Below are 19634 nucleotides of genomic sequence, written 5' to 3'. Positions count from 1 at the left end.
ATACATTCAGCCATAGACCCTGAACAAGCATATACAGATCAGGCATTTGCCATGGTCAGATCTGACAAGATTAGCTGCATGCTTGTTGCTGGTGTAATTCAGACACTACTGCAGCCAAATAGATCAGTGCTGCCAGGCAACATTGTTTAAGAGGAAATATGGCAGCCTTCATGTTATCAAAGTAAGTTATGTAGCCTGATCCATAACTTTGCTTAAAGGGACACTTAAAAAAAAAAATGAGTTTTACTCACCTAGGGCTTCCAATAGCCCCCTGCAGCTGTCCGGTGCCCTCGCTGTCTCCCTCCAATCCTCCTGGCCCAGCAAGCAGCCACTTCCTGTTTTGGTGACAGGAGCTGACAGGCTGGGGACGCGAGTGATTCTTCGTGTTCCAAGACACATTAGCACCCTCTATGCTGCTATATGGTATATGATATATGCTATAGCAGCATAGATGGCGCTATTGTGGCCAGGAACGCGAAGAATCACTCGTGTCCCCAGCCTGTCAGCTCCTGTCACCGAAACAGGAAGTGGCTGCCGGTGGGGCCAGGAGGATCGGAGGGAGATGGCGAGGGCACCAGACAGCTGCAGCAGGCTATTGGAAGCCCCAGGTGAGTAAAACTCATTTTTTGTTTGACTTAAGTGTCCCTTTAAGGGCTTGCTTCCACTAGGGTGAAACGCAACCCGTTTCCTGCGACAGCTACAACTGAACGCAAAAGCAGGGCTGAAAACAATTGTTATGTGGTGAACCTACTGCATGTAGTGCTTTGGGATGCTGCACTTCAGACAGCACTAATAGCCGCACCAAACGTCGCATTGATTTTGCATTGTTGTATTCTGCGTTGCAATGCCACCTTTAAGAGGTGAACTTTGCCTTAGGGCCCATTTCCACCCCAGATCTGAAACTAATGCACAGCATTGGAACATTGTGTAGTTTGTGTGGTGTGATCCAACCGAGAAAATGCATTAGTGCAGATCAGCAGCCACATCTAGAATCCAGATCGTGACCAGATGTGGTGTGGTGAGCGTATCATACCACTGCAAGTGGAAATGGGCCCTTAAAGGGAAGGTCCAGGATATTAGTAAAAAAAAAAAATTATCTTACCTGGGGCTTCCTCCGGCACCTTGCAGACGTCATGTGCCCTCGCAGCAGCTCCTGGTCCCCTCTGGTGCAAATGCCGACCTCGCCAGGTCGGCATCTGCTTGTGCATCACCATGCGGCTCACTGACATCATCCGGATTGTACTGCGCAGGAGCAGAAGTACTTGTAGTCAAGATGACATCAGCACGACTACATGAGCTGCACACTGGAACGCAAGTAGGGCTCTTGTACCAGAGGGGACTCTGGGCCACCAGCAGGGAGCAGAGCTTTGGTGAGGCCACAAGACTGCTGCCAGGGGCTGGAGGAAGCCTCAAGTAGATTTTTTCTCTTTAAACATCCTGGAGGTTTCCATTAACATTACATAAACCATCCCTATTGGCAGCTGATTAGATTTAGAAGATTAAGGATTGACTGGTGCATTGCCTTTGTACATAAACTGCCTAGTCAAATGTAAAATTTTATCTTTAGTACACACAAGTAGGATTGTTAACTACTCAACAGAATAGGTCATGGTTATGTGAGGGCTGTTATCCTTTATGTCAAAGTCAGTAAGGCTTAGTTCACATCAGGGCTGTTTCAGTGGCGTGTGTTAAAAAAGGGCGTTGGGAAAAAAAGGGCGCAGGGTTTTAAACGAGCAGCATGAATAATGTTTAAAAAAACATTGTGCTATACTTCGTTTAAAAATAATGTTTTATAAAGTTATAAATTAAATAATGTGCATGAAATCGGCAATTGTAAAAACGTTAATCTTCCCTGTTTAAAAAGTGAAATGTATAATAACGTTTTATAAAAGATTAAGAATTTTACTAAAGCTATACCTAACCCTACTCACATAGAACCCTCCCTGTACCTACCCCTAACCCCTAGACCCCCCTGGCGGTGCCTAAACCCAAGACAGGGGGGTGCCTAAACCTAAGAGCCCCCCTGGCGGTGCCTAAACCTAAGAGCCCCCCCCTGGCGGTGCCTAAACCTAAGAGCCCCCCCCCACTGGCGGTGCCTAAACCTAAGAGCCCCCCCCACTGGCGGTGCCTAAACCTAAGAGCCCCCCCTACTGGCGGTGCCTAAACCTAAGAGCCCCCTGTGATAAGCATTAACAACGTTTGAAAAACATTTTGTTCTGTTTTTCGTTTAAAAATAATGTTTAAAAAAATTCATTAAATAGTGTAATCATGAGAAGCAGTTATATAACATTAAAAGTCTGGGCGCCGCTTGTAAAAACGTTATTTTTCTCTGGCACCCTTTTTTCCTGTTGGGCGCCCATTAAACGATATTTATTATGGGAGTGAATGGCGGTGCCCTTTTTGTCCACTTGCCTCATGCACCCGAATTTACTGTTTCCGTTTCAGTGCTCTTTTCACAGCACATTGCACTGTGCGTTTAGCAAGGTATTGATTTTCCTATGTAATTCAATGTGCCTGGTTCACTTATGTGCTGCGTCACAAAAACGTGGCATAGCATGCGTTTGTGTGGAGCTGTAAACCACACAATGCAAGTGAACGGGTGCACTTTTTAATGCATAGAAGCATGCGTTTTTACACCCAATTTAAAAAAAAAAAAATGTCAACTGCTAAAAAAATACATTTAAGTGCATGTAAATGCATGCATGGGTCTGCTAAAAAAAAAACAAACAAACACAGCAAAGCACTAAAACCCCAACACATTTTCATGCACTTAACGAGGCCTAACCTGAGTAGACTCACCAGTCTGAGGCTGTGTCGCCCCTTGTGCCACAGGATCCAGTAAGCAGGCTGCACTTTTGTGCAGCCTGTGATAATCATGGGCAGGCAGATGCATTCCCCATTTAGCCTACAGTTAGCATTTTCCCTGGGTTACAGCTGGACCATTGGAGCTGACACTAGACTGCCTGCTCCTGCATGTGATCCAGCACAAGTAAGAACAGAGGTCAGGATGCTGGGAAGCAAAAAAAAAAAAAGTAAAGGCGGCCATACATCTAGCAATTTGGCTGTACTAGCAACCATTCAATCATTTTATAGAAAAGAGTTTACCTGATCTATAAAGTGTCTGATATGTTGAATCAGCCAGCTTAGTCCATTGAGCAGGATGCAAGAAATCTGCTACTGTTCACATGTTCTGCTACTGTGAACAGTCATTCCAGCAACAATTTTTGCATTCAGAGCATGGAGACATCGGTCAGATGGCTTAGTAAAGGTGAATCTCATAGAATATGGCTTGTACTGTGGGCCACTAGTAGGATGACTTGATCAACCATACTGAAGTTGATTGCTTAAAGTTGATGGCTAGGTTGATTGAATCAGAATTGTTAGATGTAGGGCTACCTTAACATGTACAATATAGTAGTCAGAGTAAAGCTGCCCCCCCCAGTCTGGGCAGGAGGGGGGAGGTATTACTAGTCAGAGATTTCAGAGGCAGAGGGGAGGAGGAGGGGGGTTAGGTTTTTTTGCTCAAGATACAGATAAGCCTGCCTCTGTGTAATGTTTACAAACAACATGGCTGCTGTCATTGTATCAGAGGAAGAAATCATATTCTATTAAAGCTGTTTGCAGCTAGATTTGCTGTGTAAACTATCTAAACTTTAGATAAGATATATAGACAAGTTACTGGTTATAGTTTTTCATCTCTGATCTGCTTTGAGGTGTGGGTACTGAAGGAGATCCTCTAACCATCTTATTCCAAGCCTCAAACACTTTGGCATAGTCTGCAGGGAGCACAGAGACAGTGACCACAAGACATGGGGCCACTTAATGGAAGTAGCAGGAGCAAAACCAGGACCGACAGTGCTGATCAGATTGGGAAGGCTGAAGCCTGATTGGCAGGGATGGGCTATGAGATTAATTCTCCAGGATTGCCTGTAGATTAGAATCTAGGACAGGGGTCTCAAACTCAATTTACCTGGGGGCCGCAGGAGGCAAAGTCAGGATGAGGCTGGGCCGCATAAGGAATTTCATAATCACAGCGCATTGCCGCCTCTGCCTGCCCCGCTCACTCTTCCTTCACAGAGAGGGGCGGGGAGAGGCGGTGATCCACGTCAGAAGGGGCAGAGCTGAAGCTGAAAGCTCTGCCCCTTCCAAGAAATGCCGGCAGACTGCCCCCCCCCCCCCCCGGGCGATTTGGGGGCTCTGCAGCCCTCGTTTAGCGGCAGGGATGCGGTGGATTACTTGGGAGCACTGAAGCGAACTATAAGGAAGCTTTTGCCGGCGAGGGCCACAAAATATTGCATCGAGGGCCGCAAATGGCCCGCGAGTTTGAGACCCCTGATCTAGGAGGACCTGAACTCTTGCACAGGACAGAAATTCACCCTGTATGCAAGCCCCCCTTATCTGACTGATCACAGTCTTTAGTTTGATCTCAGCTGTGTCAGCTCAGGAATCTACTCTGCCAGGCAAAGGAGCCAATTTGTAAAAAAAAAGTATGTTACCCCCATGTCTGCTTCCATGAAAGCAGGAAGTAGACTGACGATTGCAGGATTTATATCAGCTGTAACAAAGGTTCTTCTTTAAAGGTTATGCTGTTTATCTTTTAGCGTAGAAAGGAAGTTCTGAGTTCAGGTCCACTTTAACACTACAGCTGCTGTATTTATCTGAACTCCAAGCTACAGGCAGTCAGCATGCAAACCCAGAAAGTGCACATCTCACATCCCATCTCATTACTTGGCTGCTTGATCAGCAGACAATTACCAGCCTTCCCAATCATATTAGCCTGAGCAACATTCATTCAACCCATTAAATTTCAGTTCCTGTAAGTAAGGGGAAGGGGGGGGGGGGGGGATGGTATTCAAGCTCATCAGTAACCAAATCTGTCCACAATCTGCTTTATAGTTTAGTTGCCTTATGATAGCAAAGTATCTTCAGAAGAGGATGTGAGCATAGCAAGGGTTAATAGGCACACCTCAAACCCCCAGCATTTCCTTTTGGGACAAATACACAGCATAAGGCCTCGTTCACATTTAGCGCAGATGGATGTGCGATCGGAACGCAACGCGTCCGATCGCACGCCATCTGCGCTACTATGCGCTGCAGATCACCTTCATTACAATGAATGGGATCTGCGCTGCGATTACCAAAAATGTGTGCAGCACGAGATAGCGCAATCTCGCTGCCATGCAGCGCATATGATGGGAGCGGTAGAAGGGCTGTCTATGCCCTTCTACCGTTCTTGCGCGTCTTCACACTATACGCGCTGCCAAAATGCGCACGGCAGCGCGTATAGTCTGAACGAGGCCTGAGGGAAAATAAAGCCATAAGCCTGTATGCAGCATGAACGAAGTATGCAAGACAAGACCACCCATCTATTCTCTGCTGGTCAAATTACTCATCACAATCTGGAGATATTCCTGGCAATTTTGACAGTTGTCAATAAGATTAGATGTAAAGGCTTTGAGGAGCAAATTTCTCTTTCATATCAGACAACGCATGCAGGAGCTGCTCTCCTGCACGCGTTGATAGACTGCGGCGTGTCTGGTATACTGCGGTGCGACACAACCAGCGGCAGTAGCCATTAATTGAACCCGACGGAATACGCCGGCTCCCGGGTGCGGACGAAAAACTGCGCCCAGATGCGTCGGAACTGCAACATACCGAAACGCAGCGTCGGGTGTGAAAGGTAAAATGAAAGTCTATGGACTTTCATTTTATCCTGGTTAACGCAAACTTCAGCATTGCGTCAAAGTGCTCAAAGTTTACGCTGATGTGAAAGAGCCCTCAACATCTGCCCAAAGCTCAAAAGTAAAGTCTATCACAATTCTACAATGTTACCAAACCACTACCTATAGATTTAGTAAAGCAACCAGATGTGCAAAAACTAAACTAAAGTTTCAGCTCAAACCCACATACAGATGAAACGTTCTGTACAGAATGGGGAGGGGAAGGCTTTGTTCACACAAAAAGTAGTCTTGTCAGTTGGCATCAGTTTTGCTCGTGTTTTTATGGCATTAAATCTGTACATTTCTAGTCCTGTCAGTTTTGTATGTATACACAATTATTTTTTTTTTATTATTATTTAGTATTTATATAGCGCCGACATATTACGCAGCGCTGTACAGTGATTATATATCTTGTCACTAACTGTCCCTCAAAGGAGCTCACAATCTAATCCCTACCATTGCCATATGTCTATATTATGTAGTGTAAGTACTGTAGTCTAGGGACAATTTTTTAGGGGGAGCCAATTAACTTATCCGTATGTTTTTGGAATGTGGGAGGAAACCGGAGTGCCCGGAGGAAACCCACGCAGACACGGAGAGAACATACAAACTCTTTGCAGATAGTGCCCTGGCTGGGATTTGAACCAGGGACCCAGCGCTGCAAGGCGAGAGAGCTAACCACTACGCCACCGTGTACATTTCCGATCCAGTCACGTAAAACTGATAGATAACGGAAGCAAAACTTATGTATGACAGACAAGCCAGTACTGCTTTGCAGATTTGTGTGACCCAAGCCAAAGACAACCTGCTATAGTCGTTATTGAGGAAGGGGGGAGGGGGGGGGAACTGATTGGTCAAGAAAGTTTAATCTGGCCCACTGGCTTTACCCAAATAAATGGAAAGACCAGGTGATCTAGTTTAAGCACATTGCACAAACATCTAACTAGAACACGACCATTAATACCAATGACGGGAACACAGAGTACAGCTCATTTTAGTATAATAGTTAGGGATATCTACTTTAGACTGGTTATGGCAAGGAAAAAAATTGATTTTGGTTACAGTAATCAGTCTCAATTCATGAATCAAGTTGAAATTTAACTACAGGCTGGATTTTTCATTTAACACTAGGTAGGGTTTTTGCTGGCAGCTAGATGGTCAAATGCCAAAAGAATAAAGTACCTAAATCAGGTTATCAAAATATTATACAGGACTACACATTAAATAGAAAAGGCTAAAAATCTGACTTTAAACTCTAGCTCTATAGCAGGGGTCTCAAACTCAATTTACCTGGGGGCAGCAGGAGGCAAAGTCAGGATGAGGCTGGGCCGCATAAGGAATTTCACAATCGCGGCGCATCGCCGCCTCTGCCCCCCCCTCTCACTCTTCCTTCACAGAGGGACGGGGAGAGGCGGCGATCCGTGCGGCAATTGACATGAGGAAGGGCAGAGCTGAAGCTGAAAGCTCTGCCCCTTCCAGGAAATGCCAGCGGATTGCTCCACAGGCGATTTGGGGGCTCTGCAGCCCTCGTTTAGCGGCGCAGATGCGGCGGATTACTTTGGGAGCACTGAAGCGAACTATGAGGAAGCTTTTGCCGGCGAGGGCCACAAAATATTGTATAGAGGGCCGCAAACGGCCCGCGAGTTTGAGACCCCTGCTCTATAGTAACCATAACTAACAATATGAACCAGAATTTTGCACAGTACCACAGCCTCATAAAGCCAGTAATTATGTCAAAAAGTCAGTTTAGTGTACAATATGTACTGTAATACTGCCCAGTGTTCTCCCCAGCCTTTTTTAGCCAGGTGGAATGAGCACCAGGTTGTTATCAGCTCACCTCCTCCTACGCTGTAAGCAGAGTTGCACACAGAAGCACCGGTACTGCATTCTCCTCTCTCCCCACCCAGCTACTTTTTCATGCCACCCAACTGGAAAAGATTTGAGGAGAGCACTGCTGCCCAATTAATGCAAAATAGAAGTTTATAAACATCTCATTTTTGCACAAATTAGTGCAAGCAAGACATTCAACCACCATGCATTCTGCACCGGCACACCACAGGAGTGCACATGCACACGTTTTAACCCTTCAACGGATGAAGTTAACATATTAAACGAAAAAATAGTCAATTTTTATGTCCATTTAAAAAGTAAGCCAGACAGTAAATTGCTCCCCCTCTTCAGCATCCACTTGGTCCCCTCCATTCTTCCACTGGTGGCTCCCTTAGCTGCAAGACTCAGCCAGGTGTGGTGCACAATTGCATATGTGCAGCTCATCTCAATCGCAGTCCCATCGCCACAAGCAAACTAACAAGACCGTCACAAGAATATGCAGCACATGCACGGTTGCACACAACTCCCAGCCAGTTTGCACAACAGAGCCACCAGCAAAAATAGTAAAGAACAGAGGAACTCAGGACACCAAGGGACCTTACAGTCCACATGTGTTGTGGCACTTCATAGGTGGCTGGAGTAAGCCCTAAGTACAGCATTTCATATTTTTTTTGGGTCTATTCAGGGTTCCTTTAAGTTTCCACACTCAGGATCTTACAATAGTGTATGGTCTGACAATGTGAGGGTTCCACACAGAGGTTGAGAGCCAGATGCCAGGGCAGAGACACCTGCACACCCTGCCCTCAGTGTCACACCCTGGCACACACCCAACAGCTTCTCTCTGACACAGGCTGGCAGCCAGGTGCCAAGCCAAGGCAGAGACACATGCACACCCCTCAGTGTCACTGCCCTGGCACATGCCCAGCAGCTCCCCTTTGAGGGTCTCAGCCAGAGGCTGGCAGCCAGTGTCACACCAGTGCCCCCCCCCCGTGTCACACCCCTGCCCACCAGTCTCCTCACCATGTATGCGCCACCGTGAAGCGCCTCTGCTTGGGGATGTTGGAGCTGAGCAGCATCCTGCGCAGCAGCCTCGGGGAGTTCCTCGGGGAGATGATGGGGGACAGCCGGGGGGACGCCGCAGAACTCTTCCTGCTCGCCTTGGGCTTCTCATGCTGCAACAGGTTCTCCCGCAGAGTCTTCACCAAATCCTCGTTGAGATAAGAGGGGTTATCCGGCTCGGGGACCGCCAGGGTGTCCGCCGAGCTCTGAGACATGTCGCTCTCCATCCAACTTTCACCGCTAAAAAAAAAAGTCTCTCTGCAGATGCCCGTCTGGCCACAACCCGCTCAGTGCTGCAGCGCGACGCTGACTGGGCTGATCATGCTGCTGCGCGCCTCAGCCTCTACCTATATAAAGTGCTGCTAATCCCGCCACAGCCGCTGACTGATCAATTAGCAGCGCTCCCCGCCAATAATGAGGATCATACAGATGATTGGAGGGACAGGTGGAGCGGGAGCTGCATTGGCACCGCTATAATAAAACTATTGGAAGTCCATGCAGTGCAGCTGTGAGCTCTCTGCGCTGCCCGCCTGTGTACTAAGTACAGGAGGAGGAGGGGTCTAGGCTACATGTCACTGCCTGGCCCTTTATAATATTACAGGAGAGACACAGCTGCTTCCACAAGCCAGGAAGCACCACTGTCTCCCTCCCTCCCTCTCCAGGTAGACAGCTGCAATCCTGACACTCATCTATGTGCAGAGAGCAGCCAGGAATGATAAGTTTCATGACCTGTAAAAATACTGCTGTGCTGACAGCTGATGCTCAATTCGTGTACAGTACAGTAGAATCCCTATATAGTGCATAGCTTACCACTGTCCCTCTTTTGGAGGGACTGTCCCTCTTTCTTCCTCATTTGTCCTGCTTATTATGTAAATATATGTATTTCTCTACTGAAAAATGTGTTTAATTGCCTCTAAACTTTATTCCCATCTTTTAAATTGATAGGTTTCTTATTTTCAAATGTTAATATGAAAAAAATGAACCAGGATAGGAAGGACCAGTGTAGTTTAAATTATAAAACAACATTTTTTTCTTAGGAAATCTTTATGGTTTGCGTGAGTAGGGGTGTGTCGGGGGCGTGATCAGGGGTGTGGCTTAAAGAGACTGAAGTCTCCTAAAATTGCACTTTTTATTTAACAGTTGTCTTCAGCATTATAACATAATATAAAACGCCGCATCCCTGCGGCAGATCGCTACATTTAAAACCCCCAACTCCCCTGGGCTAAATCTGGGGAGCGCTTCCTTGTAGAGGCAGAGCTTTGGGCTGTAGCTCTGCCTCTCAGCGCATCAATCACCGCTAATCGCCGCCTCTCCCCGCCCCTCTCAGTCTACCTTCACTGAGAGGGGCTGGGGAGAGGCGGTGATCCGCGGGAATTGACGGGAATGGAGGAAGAGCTGCAGTTTAAAGCTCTGCCTCCCCGAGCAGCAAAATCCATGACTTTTAAAGTTGTGGATGTTTGCCCCAGTATTTGGGGGGTTTAAATGTAGCGATTTGCCGCGGGGATGCAGCGTTTTAGCTTGTGTTATAATGCTGAAGGCAACTGTTAAATAAAAAGTGCAATTTTAGGAGACTTCAGAGTCTCTTTAAGTGTCCCTCTTTCACATCCTAAAAAGTTGGGAGGTATGATGTTGAACTCCAAGGGACCAGGCAAAGTGGTTTACTGTATCAGAAGTTTACTATATCAGAAATTGTCATAATCAAGTACATACAATATACTATAGTGCTGTATTCTTAAAGGGAACCTAAACTGAGAGGGATATGGATGTTTCCTTTTAAACAATACCATTTGCCTGGCAGTCCTGCTGATCTCTGTGGCTGAATTACACACCTGAAACAAGCATGCAGCTTATTCAGTCTGACTTCAGTCAGAGCACCTGATCTCCATGCTTGTTCAGGGGTTGTGGCTGATAGCATTAGAGACACAGAATCAGCAGTAGAATCAGGCAACTGGTATTATTTTAAAAGGAAAAATCCATATCCTTCTCAGTTTAGGTTCCCTTTAAATGAAACCTGAGAGGATGCAATAAAAAAAATTTTATACATACCTGGGGCTTCCTCCAGCCCCCTTTGCACTGATTAGTCCCTCGCCATCCTCCTCCACTGCCTGCAGCCTCCGCAATCCGGCCTAGTAACTGCGGGAGTTGGGGGCTTACTGCGCGTGCATGACCCGGCCATGCGCGCTCCCCCATCCCGCTCTGAGCCGCAGGAACGAGACAGAGAAACAGGCTTGACCGCACAGTGCCTACGTCGACTGGCCCCAACTTGCGCATCTACCGGGCCAGATTGCGGAGCTGCAGGCGGCGGACGATCACGACGAGGGAACAGTCAGGCCGAAGGGGGCTGGAGGAAGCCCCAGGTATGTATGAAAAAAAACATTTCTTCGTCTCTGATACACTTTAAATCAATCAATATTATTTTATCTTCTTGATGTTTCAGCAAGTGAGCACCAATCCTAATGAAGCTTCCCCTATCCTCTTCACAGTCCGGGATCCAGCGCTTGCAACCCCCAAAAATACAGCAATAGCGATTGCAAAATCTACCTTCCTGGCTCCAATTAACTTATCTGTATGTTTTTCGGATGTGGGCGGAAACCGGAGTGCCCGGAGGAAACTCACACAGACACGGGGAGAATAGACAAACTCCTTGCAGATGTTGCAAGGCGAGAGCGCTAACCACTACGCCACCATGCTGCTATTGCGATTACCCAGGCGGAAAATGATTGTGAGCAGAGCCCATTGACACATGCTCCCGCCTACTTTCCACTATAGCCAGATAAAAAGTTTACTATACCAAACGGTACTCCCATACACTTATAACAGTGCTTGGCCAGGACCTGGACTTTTAGTTTACTAGTTTCTTAGACCCCAATGTCTACTATATTAGAGCTTACTACAAAAACATTACATTATACTGTATACCCAAAACGTAAAGTCTGCTTTTTTTTTTTTTTGTGTGTGTGTGGCTCTTGCTTTAGCAGCACTGCTGTAATGAATCAGAATAGTGACAGTAATTGGCAGCTCTTGGTTTGCACGGACTCTTCTGATTGGGCTTTTCAGGCCTAGACTTGAATTTTTGCCGCAGGCAAGTACTGCAGTTTTGAGCACCGATACAATTTTTCACAAAAGAGCTGAAATCTGTTTCAGGTTCGTCTGTCCCTGTGTTTCGCAGATCCCTGGGTTACGGTGCACAATTCACTAATCATAGTGTTGTTGACACTGGTATGGATTACCACAGGTATTGTTGGTCAGGCAACAAGTAAACTTGCGCAACTTATACATGTAATGAAAGGGGTGAGTTGAAAGTCCTGCTGAAGAGGTGTAATTAGGGTGCCAGAACAACATCTTTAAAGGCAAATTCCATTTTAGTTATAAAACTGCCATAAATATAGATGAGAGCTGTACTGATCTCCAGTAATATTTTTAGGGCCCATGTCACACTGTGTAAGTTGCATTGTGATCAAATTGCAACTTAGCCAAAAAGTCGCATCATGCGGTAGCTTTGGGGTGGGACTATACAATGAAAAATTAAGCAGTTATAATCTGACAGCGCCAACAAGTTTTGGACCAATCCATCTCCTCCTGGTGGATTCTCAGGGTTTTCTTTGTTTTGAGGCCTGGAACCCACTAGGAATTCCTAGGGCGATTGCAATGGCGATTCCCTGGCGCTTGGAAGCGATGTACGGTAAACTGTACAGCACTTCCGATTTTCAATTTGTTTTTTTTTAAATAAAACTTTAAGGCCCCGTTCAGACTGTAGAACGCAGACCGCAACGCATGCGGACCGCAACGCGTACGAACGCACGCCATCCGCGTTCGTATGCGTTGCGTGGCTGATCCCATCACTGAAAAGTGAATGGGACAGCCATGCGTTTTTACAAAAAATGCGTGCAGCATGCGTTCCCGGACCGCACAGGTCCGGAACGCATGAAGTGTGAACATCAGACATTGCACTCTATGCAATGTCTGATGTCGTGCGTGTCGGCCACCTGCACGCGTTTCCAAAACGTGGCTGGAAACGCGTGCAGTGTGAACGGGGCCTAATATACTTACTCGGTGTCCTTCTTCCGTCTGTAGCCTTGCCCCCTAAAGGAAGAGGTGTACAGAGGCGCTTATCGTGACCTTACAGAGGCGCTTATCGTGACCTTGAGACTGTACTGTGTGTACTCCTATTTGTTATTGCCTGAAGAAGCGGGAATATACCTGTGAAACGCATTGCCAGTTGTTTCTAGGAGAATGTGAATAAATTGTGACTACCTCAATCGACAGTGTCGTGTCTGTTTTGGAGTGGCTGGTCCACCACCACCTGCTGAACGTTTTATACGATTTTAGCTTATTTTATCCTTGTGGCGCCTCTGTACACCTTTACAAATCAAGATATCCACCCATGGTGGAAGGGTGGTACACCCTCTTTTTCCTCTATGCACAGAGAGCGACATCTTATTCCTGAGTGGGGACAGGCCTAATCTCCCCACCTGCCTTTACAGTGGTTGCCTTAGGGGCAACCCCTGTTTGTAAGTATAATACTTACTTTTCATTATTCCCTTCCTGTTCCAATACTTACTACACTATATTGGGCTCTCGTTTTTTTTTCTTTATAACATCAAAGTTGTTTAGGGGATACCTTTAAAGAGAGCCCGAGATGGGCTCGAAAAATGCAAAAAAAACCTAGGCTACCTGATCTCCACCACTTCCGTGGGCCGCATTGGCCCACTTTCACGTTGGTGACCTCTGGGTCACGTAGCTGCGCTGAGAGATTGTGTTGTCTCTCACAGCGTGTAGGGATGTGGGGGAGCGGCAGCCGGCAGGAGGCGTGGCCAGGGGGAGAGAGCTGCCCAATGGCAGCTCAGGAAACACTGCAGGAACGCCTGGCGGGCGGTTTAAACAGGGAATTCCTCTCCTCTCTGTTTACCTCCAAGTTAGCGACAAATCTTGTCGCTAAACTCAGGGGGCTATAGCGTGGTGGGGGGGGAGGGCAGAGAGCGGCGGTTGGGGGACACAGAGCCATGTCATTAGGCAGAGAACATGGCTCTGTGTCCCATCTGCCCCCCGAAGATCCACCTCGGGTTCTCTTTAATGACTAACTGTATGAGATTTCTCTGCACACTTTCGAAAATGTAAGTTTCTTCTTCAGGCATGATACAGAACTGGATAGGAACCAGTGTCCCCTAAACATAACCAGGCAGAGTTAGGACTTTTTACACAAAAGGCTGACAGCAGCACACTGCACTGCTTGTTAGCCTCTCCTATTTCTGCGCAGGGTGCTAGCATTCGGCTGCAAACGACCAGCACTTACAGCGACCACTGCATGTGGTAGTGAATAGCCCTGGACGCAACATGCAGTGGTTTATAATATCAGGCGGTAACTGCACCGTGTCAGCCTTTGACATGCATGTATACAATGAACAGAGGCGCCAAAAGTATAAGATTAGATTAAATGAGCTTAAAAACCAACTTAAATGGCAAAATTGAAGGAGAAAGTGGTGGTCTTACCTCCCTCAAGCAGACACGACAACGACTGCGATTCAGACAGTCAAACACATTTATTAGGAACTCCAAAAAGAAATGCAACGCGTTTCGCAGGTTCAACCCCGCTTCATCAGGCAATATAGGGAGGAGTATCAAACAATCTGCACAAGGATTCAAATTAAGCGCCTCTGTGCAGACAGTGTGCAGGAGTTCATTGTATACAATTTTGAGTCCACCCTTGGTGGAGGGTTGCTACCCTTTCTTCCTGTCTACAGAGAGTGACTTCTTAATCCTGAGTGGGGTCAGGACAATCTCCCCACCTGCCTTTACAGTGGTTGCCTGCTGGTGACCCTGACTTGTGAGTATCTAGCAATACAAACTTATTGCCACCTTGTCCAGTACGAATTACACTATTGGGGCTCTTGGTGTTCCCTGTTTTTATTTGACATGCATGTGGTAGGAGTGCTCTCATTCATTGCATTAATTTGCAACTATAGGGAACCTGGCAATCGGCAGCTAAACAATGCATTTTAACGTGCCATTTAGCTGTTTGAATGACCCATTACCTGGCTTGTGTGCTGGCTGGCCTGGCTTCTGTGCTGTGCTGGCTGGCCTGGCTTCTTTTATCCTCTAGAATTACCTCCTCGCATTCACACATACAAGACTTTGCACATGCTTCACCCCTCTCCTGGAATGCCCTTCCACAACACATCCGTCACTCTCCAACCTTTGATATCTTTATCCCTGGAACACACCATGCAATTTTCTGTCAGATAAATGGATGGATAGATAATTTTCAACAGGCCCAATCTGATTTCCGATCGGTTTTCTGTTTTTCTGATCGATTTTTTTGATCACTTCTATACAAAATCGATCAGAAAAACTACAGCAAATCAGATCAGACCTGTTGGAAATTATCTGTTTGACCATCTATCTAATGGGAAATTGCATTGTGTATACTAGGGCATTAAACACTCCCTCCAAAATCACTTTTTCCAACGAGCATACATTCTATCTTAGGCCACTCCCCACTTTCACCTATGGCCAAATTGCACTCCTAGATATCCTAAAAACACACTGCCTCTAGGTATTAATATTTTATACTACTCCACCTCTTATTTCTCCCCTTATTCCTTTAACTACCTGAAGACTGCTCCACTCCCATGGGCGTGGCTGCGGCGGCAGCCCCAGGACCGTCTAACGTTAATTGGCCTCAAGTCCTGGGGCTGCAGTTTGTAGGAGATCACGCGCAGGCTGCGCACGCATCTCCTGCTTGGGGGGCAGAGCTCCGCCCTGCCTTCAGTCCCCGAGCGGCGATCACCGCTCGGGGGACTGTTAGACGCCGTCTAATAACATTGTACAGTGCTGCGATCAGCAGAGGCTCTATACTGGGGACAGCCATGTGACACAGCTGTCCCCCTGAGGCACAAGTGAGCGATCGGCAGTGATAGGCTAAAGCTCACTGTGAAGCCGGTCGCTGTGATAGGCTGGCCGGGGAGGCAGGGAGGGAGGTAGGGAAATAGAAAAAAAAAACATTTATTTATTTTAAAAAAAGACAATAAATATTTTTAAAAAAAATAAACACTGAGGGGGCCATCAGACCCCACCAACAGAGAGCTCTGTTGGTGGGAAGAAAAGGGGGGGGGATCACTTGTGTGCTGTGTTATGCGGCCCTGCAGCTTGGCCTTAAAGCTGCAGTGGCCAATTAAACATAAAACAGCCTGGTTTTAGGGGGGTTTAGCACTGTGGTCCTGAAGTGGTTAAAATGTAAGCTTGCAAGGGGAGGGTTCTCTCACCCTTTTGTGTCTTGGAATTGTTTACATTTTATTCATCATGTTACTTTTGCCACTGTCATTACCACTTCTGTATTTTGTGTCGATTCTGTATTTTGTATATTAGTGTAGACCATCAGGGCTGGTTCTAGACTTTTTGCTGCCTGAGGCAAACTTGAGAGGATGAATCCCCTCCCCCCACAATTGCCTCCCCCCTCCTCACTCACTGTCAGACTCCCCACACAGCACAACAAGCTGCTTTTCCCCAATGATGACCTCTTTACCTTGCTCTCCTCTACCTTCTCCTACTCTGACTGCATGCTGTTAGTGTACACACAGTACAAACATGCCGCCCCTGTAATCTCTGCACCTGTTGCTAATGTTGTACCATGCTTCATGAGAGAACCGGCCCTGCATACCATTGTCTGTATTATTATGTTCCCCATGTTTGTTTCTTACTTTGTACCGCGCCACGGAATATGTTGGCACTTTATAAATCAATAATAATAATCCTGTACCAGTACTATGACCATCTGCAAAGAAAACCATGAGTGATGGTCACTACGAGTCAGTGAAATAATCGTGACTGTACAATCAGTCTGAATGAACCATTAGGCCCATTCACACATTATTGAGCGCAGAGCGGTGCACACCACTCTCTCACTGCTGCCCGGGTTTCCCATTCTCGGCAATGTGCCAGTAATTGCACGCAGCATTCCTCTTGTAGCTCTGGAATGGGCTGGCAGCAGAGGAAGGAAAACCGTCATGTGTCGACTAATTCTAATGACTAACAAAAAAGGCATGTGCAATATTTTTTAATGGTTGTTGTTGTCAGTGGAAGCTTCATTGGGGTGGGTTCCAAGTGTACATAGAATTCTGCATTGATGTTAGTAGACTGTAAAAATGGACCTGAACTCTTGCATTGGACAGAAGGAGAACACAGAGAAATCCACCCTGTATGTATTTAGAGAGTTTAGCCTGTCTAGTTTCCCCTCATCTATGTCTAATCACAACTGTAATTTGATTTCTCAGCTGTGTCAGCTGGCTGCCTCAGCAGTGCAACTTATTTGTAAACACAGGATGTTAACCCCATGTCTTCTTTCATGAAAGCAGAAAGTAGATACACTGCAGATTTATTGCAGGATTTGTATCAGCTGTAACAAACAAATGTGTTTCTTTAACCTCCTTGGCGGTAACCCCGAACTACGTTCGGGGTAAGCCGCCGGAGGGTGCCGCTCAGGCCCTGCTGGGCCGATTTGTTTAATTTTTTTTTTGCTGGACGCAGCTAGCACTTTGCTAGCTGCGCCAGCACACTGATCGCCGCCCCCCCCGCGCACGATCGCCGCTATCTGTCGCGCCGCACGCCCCCCCCAGACCCCATGCGCTGCCTGGCCAATCAGTGCCAGGCAGCGCCGAGGGGTGGCCCGGGACTCCCAATGACGTCCCGACGTCAGTGACGTCGGTGATGTCATCCCGCCCCGTCGCCATGGCGACGGGGGAAGCCCTCCAGGAAATCCCGTTCTTTGAACAGGATTTCCTGATCGGAGATCGCCGAAGGCGATCGAAGAGGGCGGGGGGATGCCGCTGAGCAGCGGCTATCATGTAGCGAGCCCTGGGCTCGCTACATGATATAGGGAAAAAAAGATTTAAAAAAACTGCTGCGCTCCCTCCTGGCAGATTTTTTTATACCGCCAGGAGGGTTAGGGCCCTTTTCCACCTGCAATCGCTAGCGTTCATGCTGAACGCTAGCGATTGCTGAATCGCAAAACCGGCGATTCCCCCGACGTTTGCGGCCGCGATTTTGCTATGCTATGCACTGCGTAGCAAAATCGCGGCAATTATCGCTCCGCCGCGCGTTCGCGTTCCCGACAAAAGCGAATCGCGGTAGTGGAAATGACCTACCGCGATTCCTATGTTAAAAAGCAAACCGTAGCGATTGTTTGCGCTGGTGGAAAAGGGCCCTGAAAGGTTATTATGCTGTTGCATATGTTTTAGAGCAGAGAGGACGTTCAGGTCCGCTTTAAATACAAAAGAAAGCTCTATATCAACAAACTGCCAACATTTCTGTTTTTATAACAGTAGTTAAATTTGCTGATGATCAGTTAATCAAGTGCATTTGATTAGCAGGAACTGGTTGTTACCGATCCTGTTAAAGAGAAACCGTAACCAAGAATTGAACTTCATCCCAATCAGTAGCTGATACCCCCTTTCCCACGAGAAATCTTTTCCTTTTCTCAAATAGATCATCAGGGGCAGTATATGGCCGATATTGTGGTGAAACCCCTCCCACAGCATGATGTCAGGACCATGGACCTGACAGTTTCCTGTCTGTAAACCTCGTTACATTGTGGGAAATAACAGCTGTTTCCAATTGCCCAAAAAGCAAGCAGCATCTCCTTCCACTGACATCACCTGCCAGCAGTAAAAATGTCACCATGTGGTAAATGTCAAGATGTAAATCAGAGAAAGGAAAGATTTTACAGTGGGCAAACACCGACTAAATCATTTATACATAATTATTGTAAAAATGAAGCACTTTATTATTACATTATTTTCACCGGAGTTCCTCTTTAAAGGAAATGAGAAGCAAGCTGAAAAAAAAGTACATACTCACCTATGTGAGGGAGGGCACTGGGTCCTCTTAAACCTTCTGCTTTTGCTGTTGGGCAGACACATAATAATCTCACAGTCTGCTTGGGCTGTATAGTTCAGACCTCAACAAGCTACAGAAAACCTAAAACCCCAGATGTGTAATAAATGATTGCCCACCCTCTTGGTAAAATGCTTACCTTTTGCAGAGATGCTGCATGCGCAGTTGACACGTACAGTCACGGCAGAACTGAGAGCACTACTCTGGCGGGGCATGCACACTGGTGAAACACTAGCTGCTCTGGTCATGTTTCACCAAGCGTGCATGCGCAGCCAGACCAGTTGTTTATGTTCACAATGCAGCTCCTGGCTGCGCATGCATGGTCGACGATACACCAGTAGTGGTAGGTTACAGCAGGCACCTTAAGTTTGAAGAAGAATTGTAATAATGTTACTTTGTCACACTTTAATCTGAACGTCATGTAGCCAGCTAAATACATGAGTGACATGCCGCATTGGCCTGATTGACTAGCATCTCTTCATTGTTCCCCAAGATTTCCCACAGGTGATACCATAAAAGACCTAAAAGCCTGCACTGGATTTAGTACTTTGCAAATAGCTGCTAGGTGGTAAGTTGCAGTCCTTCAATACAACAAAGCAACTATGCGGTTTTTGCGCTGCTGAGTTTACCAGCATTTGCTTTCTTTCTCAGGATGGACCAAACTGTAGATTTTGCCACTCAGAATATTGTAGAAATTTCTCAGATTTTTCTTTTTCTTCTGTTTTTGCAGCTTAAAGAGGAACTCCAGTGAAAATAATGTAATAAAAAAAAGTGCTTCATTTTTACAATAATTATGTATAAATGATTTTAGTCAGTGTTTGCCCAATGTAAAATCTTTTAAATCCCTGATTTACATTCTGACATTTATCACATGGTGACATTTTTACTGCTGGCAGGTGATGTAGCTGCTGCATGGTTTTTGGCTGTTGGAAACAGCTGTAAACAGCTATTTCCCACAATGCAACAAGGTTCACAGACAGGAAACTGCCAGGACCATGGTCCTCAGAGTTTCTTGTGGGAGGGGTTTCACCACAATATCAGCCACACAGAGACCCCTGATGATCCGTTTGTGCAGGGACGGATCTAGGGGGGGGGCAAGCGGGTATCTTGCCCTAGGCGCAGTTTGTTGAATTCTTA

The 19634-nt window shown here is 46.7% G+C and overlaps 1 protein-coding gene across 2 annotated transcripts in view; it reads right to left on the bottom strand.

The window, feature by feature from the left end:
* PDE4D (phosphodiesterase 4D) overlaps nt 1–19634 on the bottom strand; it is a 1320537-nt gene that overhangs the window by 754824 nt on the left and 546079 nt on the right. The window contains exon 1 of one of the 2 annotated variants that reach the window (XM_068251214.1): nt 8571–8997. The exons of the other annotated variant lie outside the window; for it this stretch is intronic. Within the exon in view, the coding sequence (XP_068107315.1) occupies nt 8571–8836 (266 nt within the window). The 5' untranslated portion in view covers nt 8837–8997. Of the gene's footprint in view, nt 1–8570; nt 8998–19634 lie in introns of those variants that run through there. 2 annotated transcript variants of the gene reach the window in all.

The sequence above is a fragment of the Hyperolius riggenbachi genome, chromosome 1 (genome assembly GCF_040937935.1).
Source record: "Hyperolius riggenbachi isolate aHypRig1 chromosome 1, aHypRig1.pri, whole genome shotgun sequence".
Taxonomy (NCBI): domain Eukaryota; kingdom Metazoa; phylum Chordata; class Amphibia; order Anura; family Hyperoliidae; genus Hyperolius; species Hyperolius riggenbachi.
The sequence above is the reverse complement of the archived record's forward strand: the minus strand, read 5'-3'. Positions and strand labels throughout refer to the sequence as shown.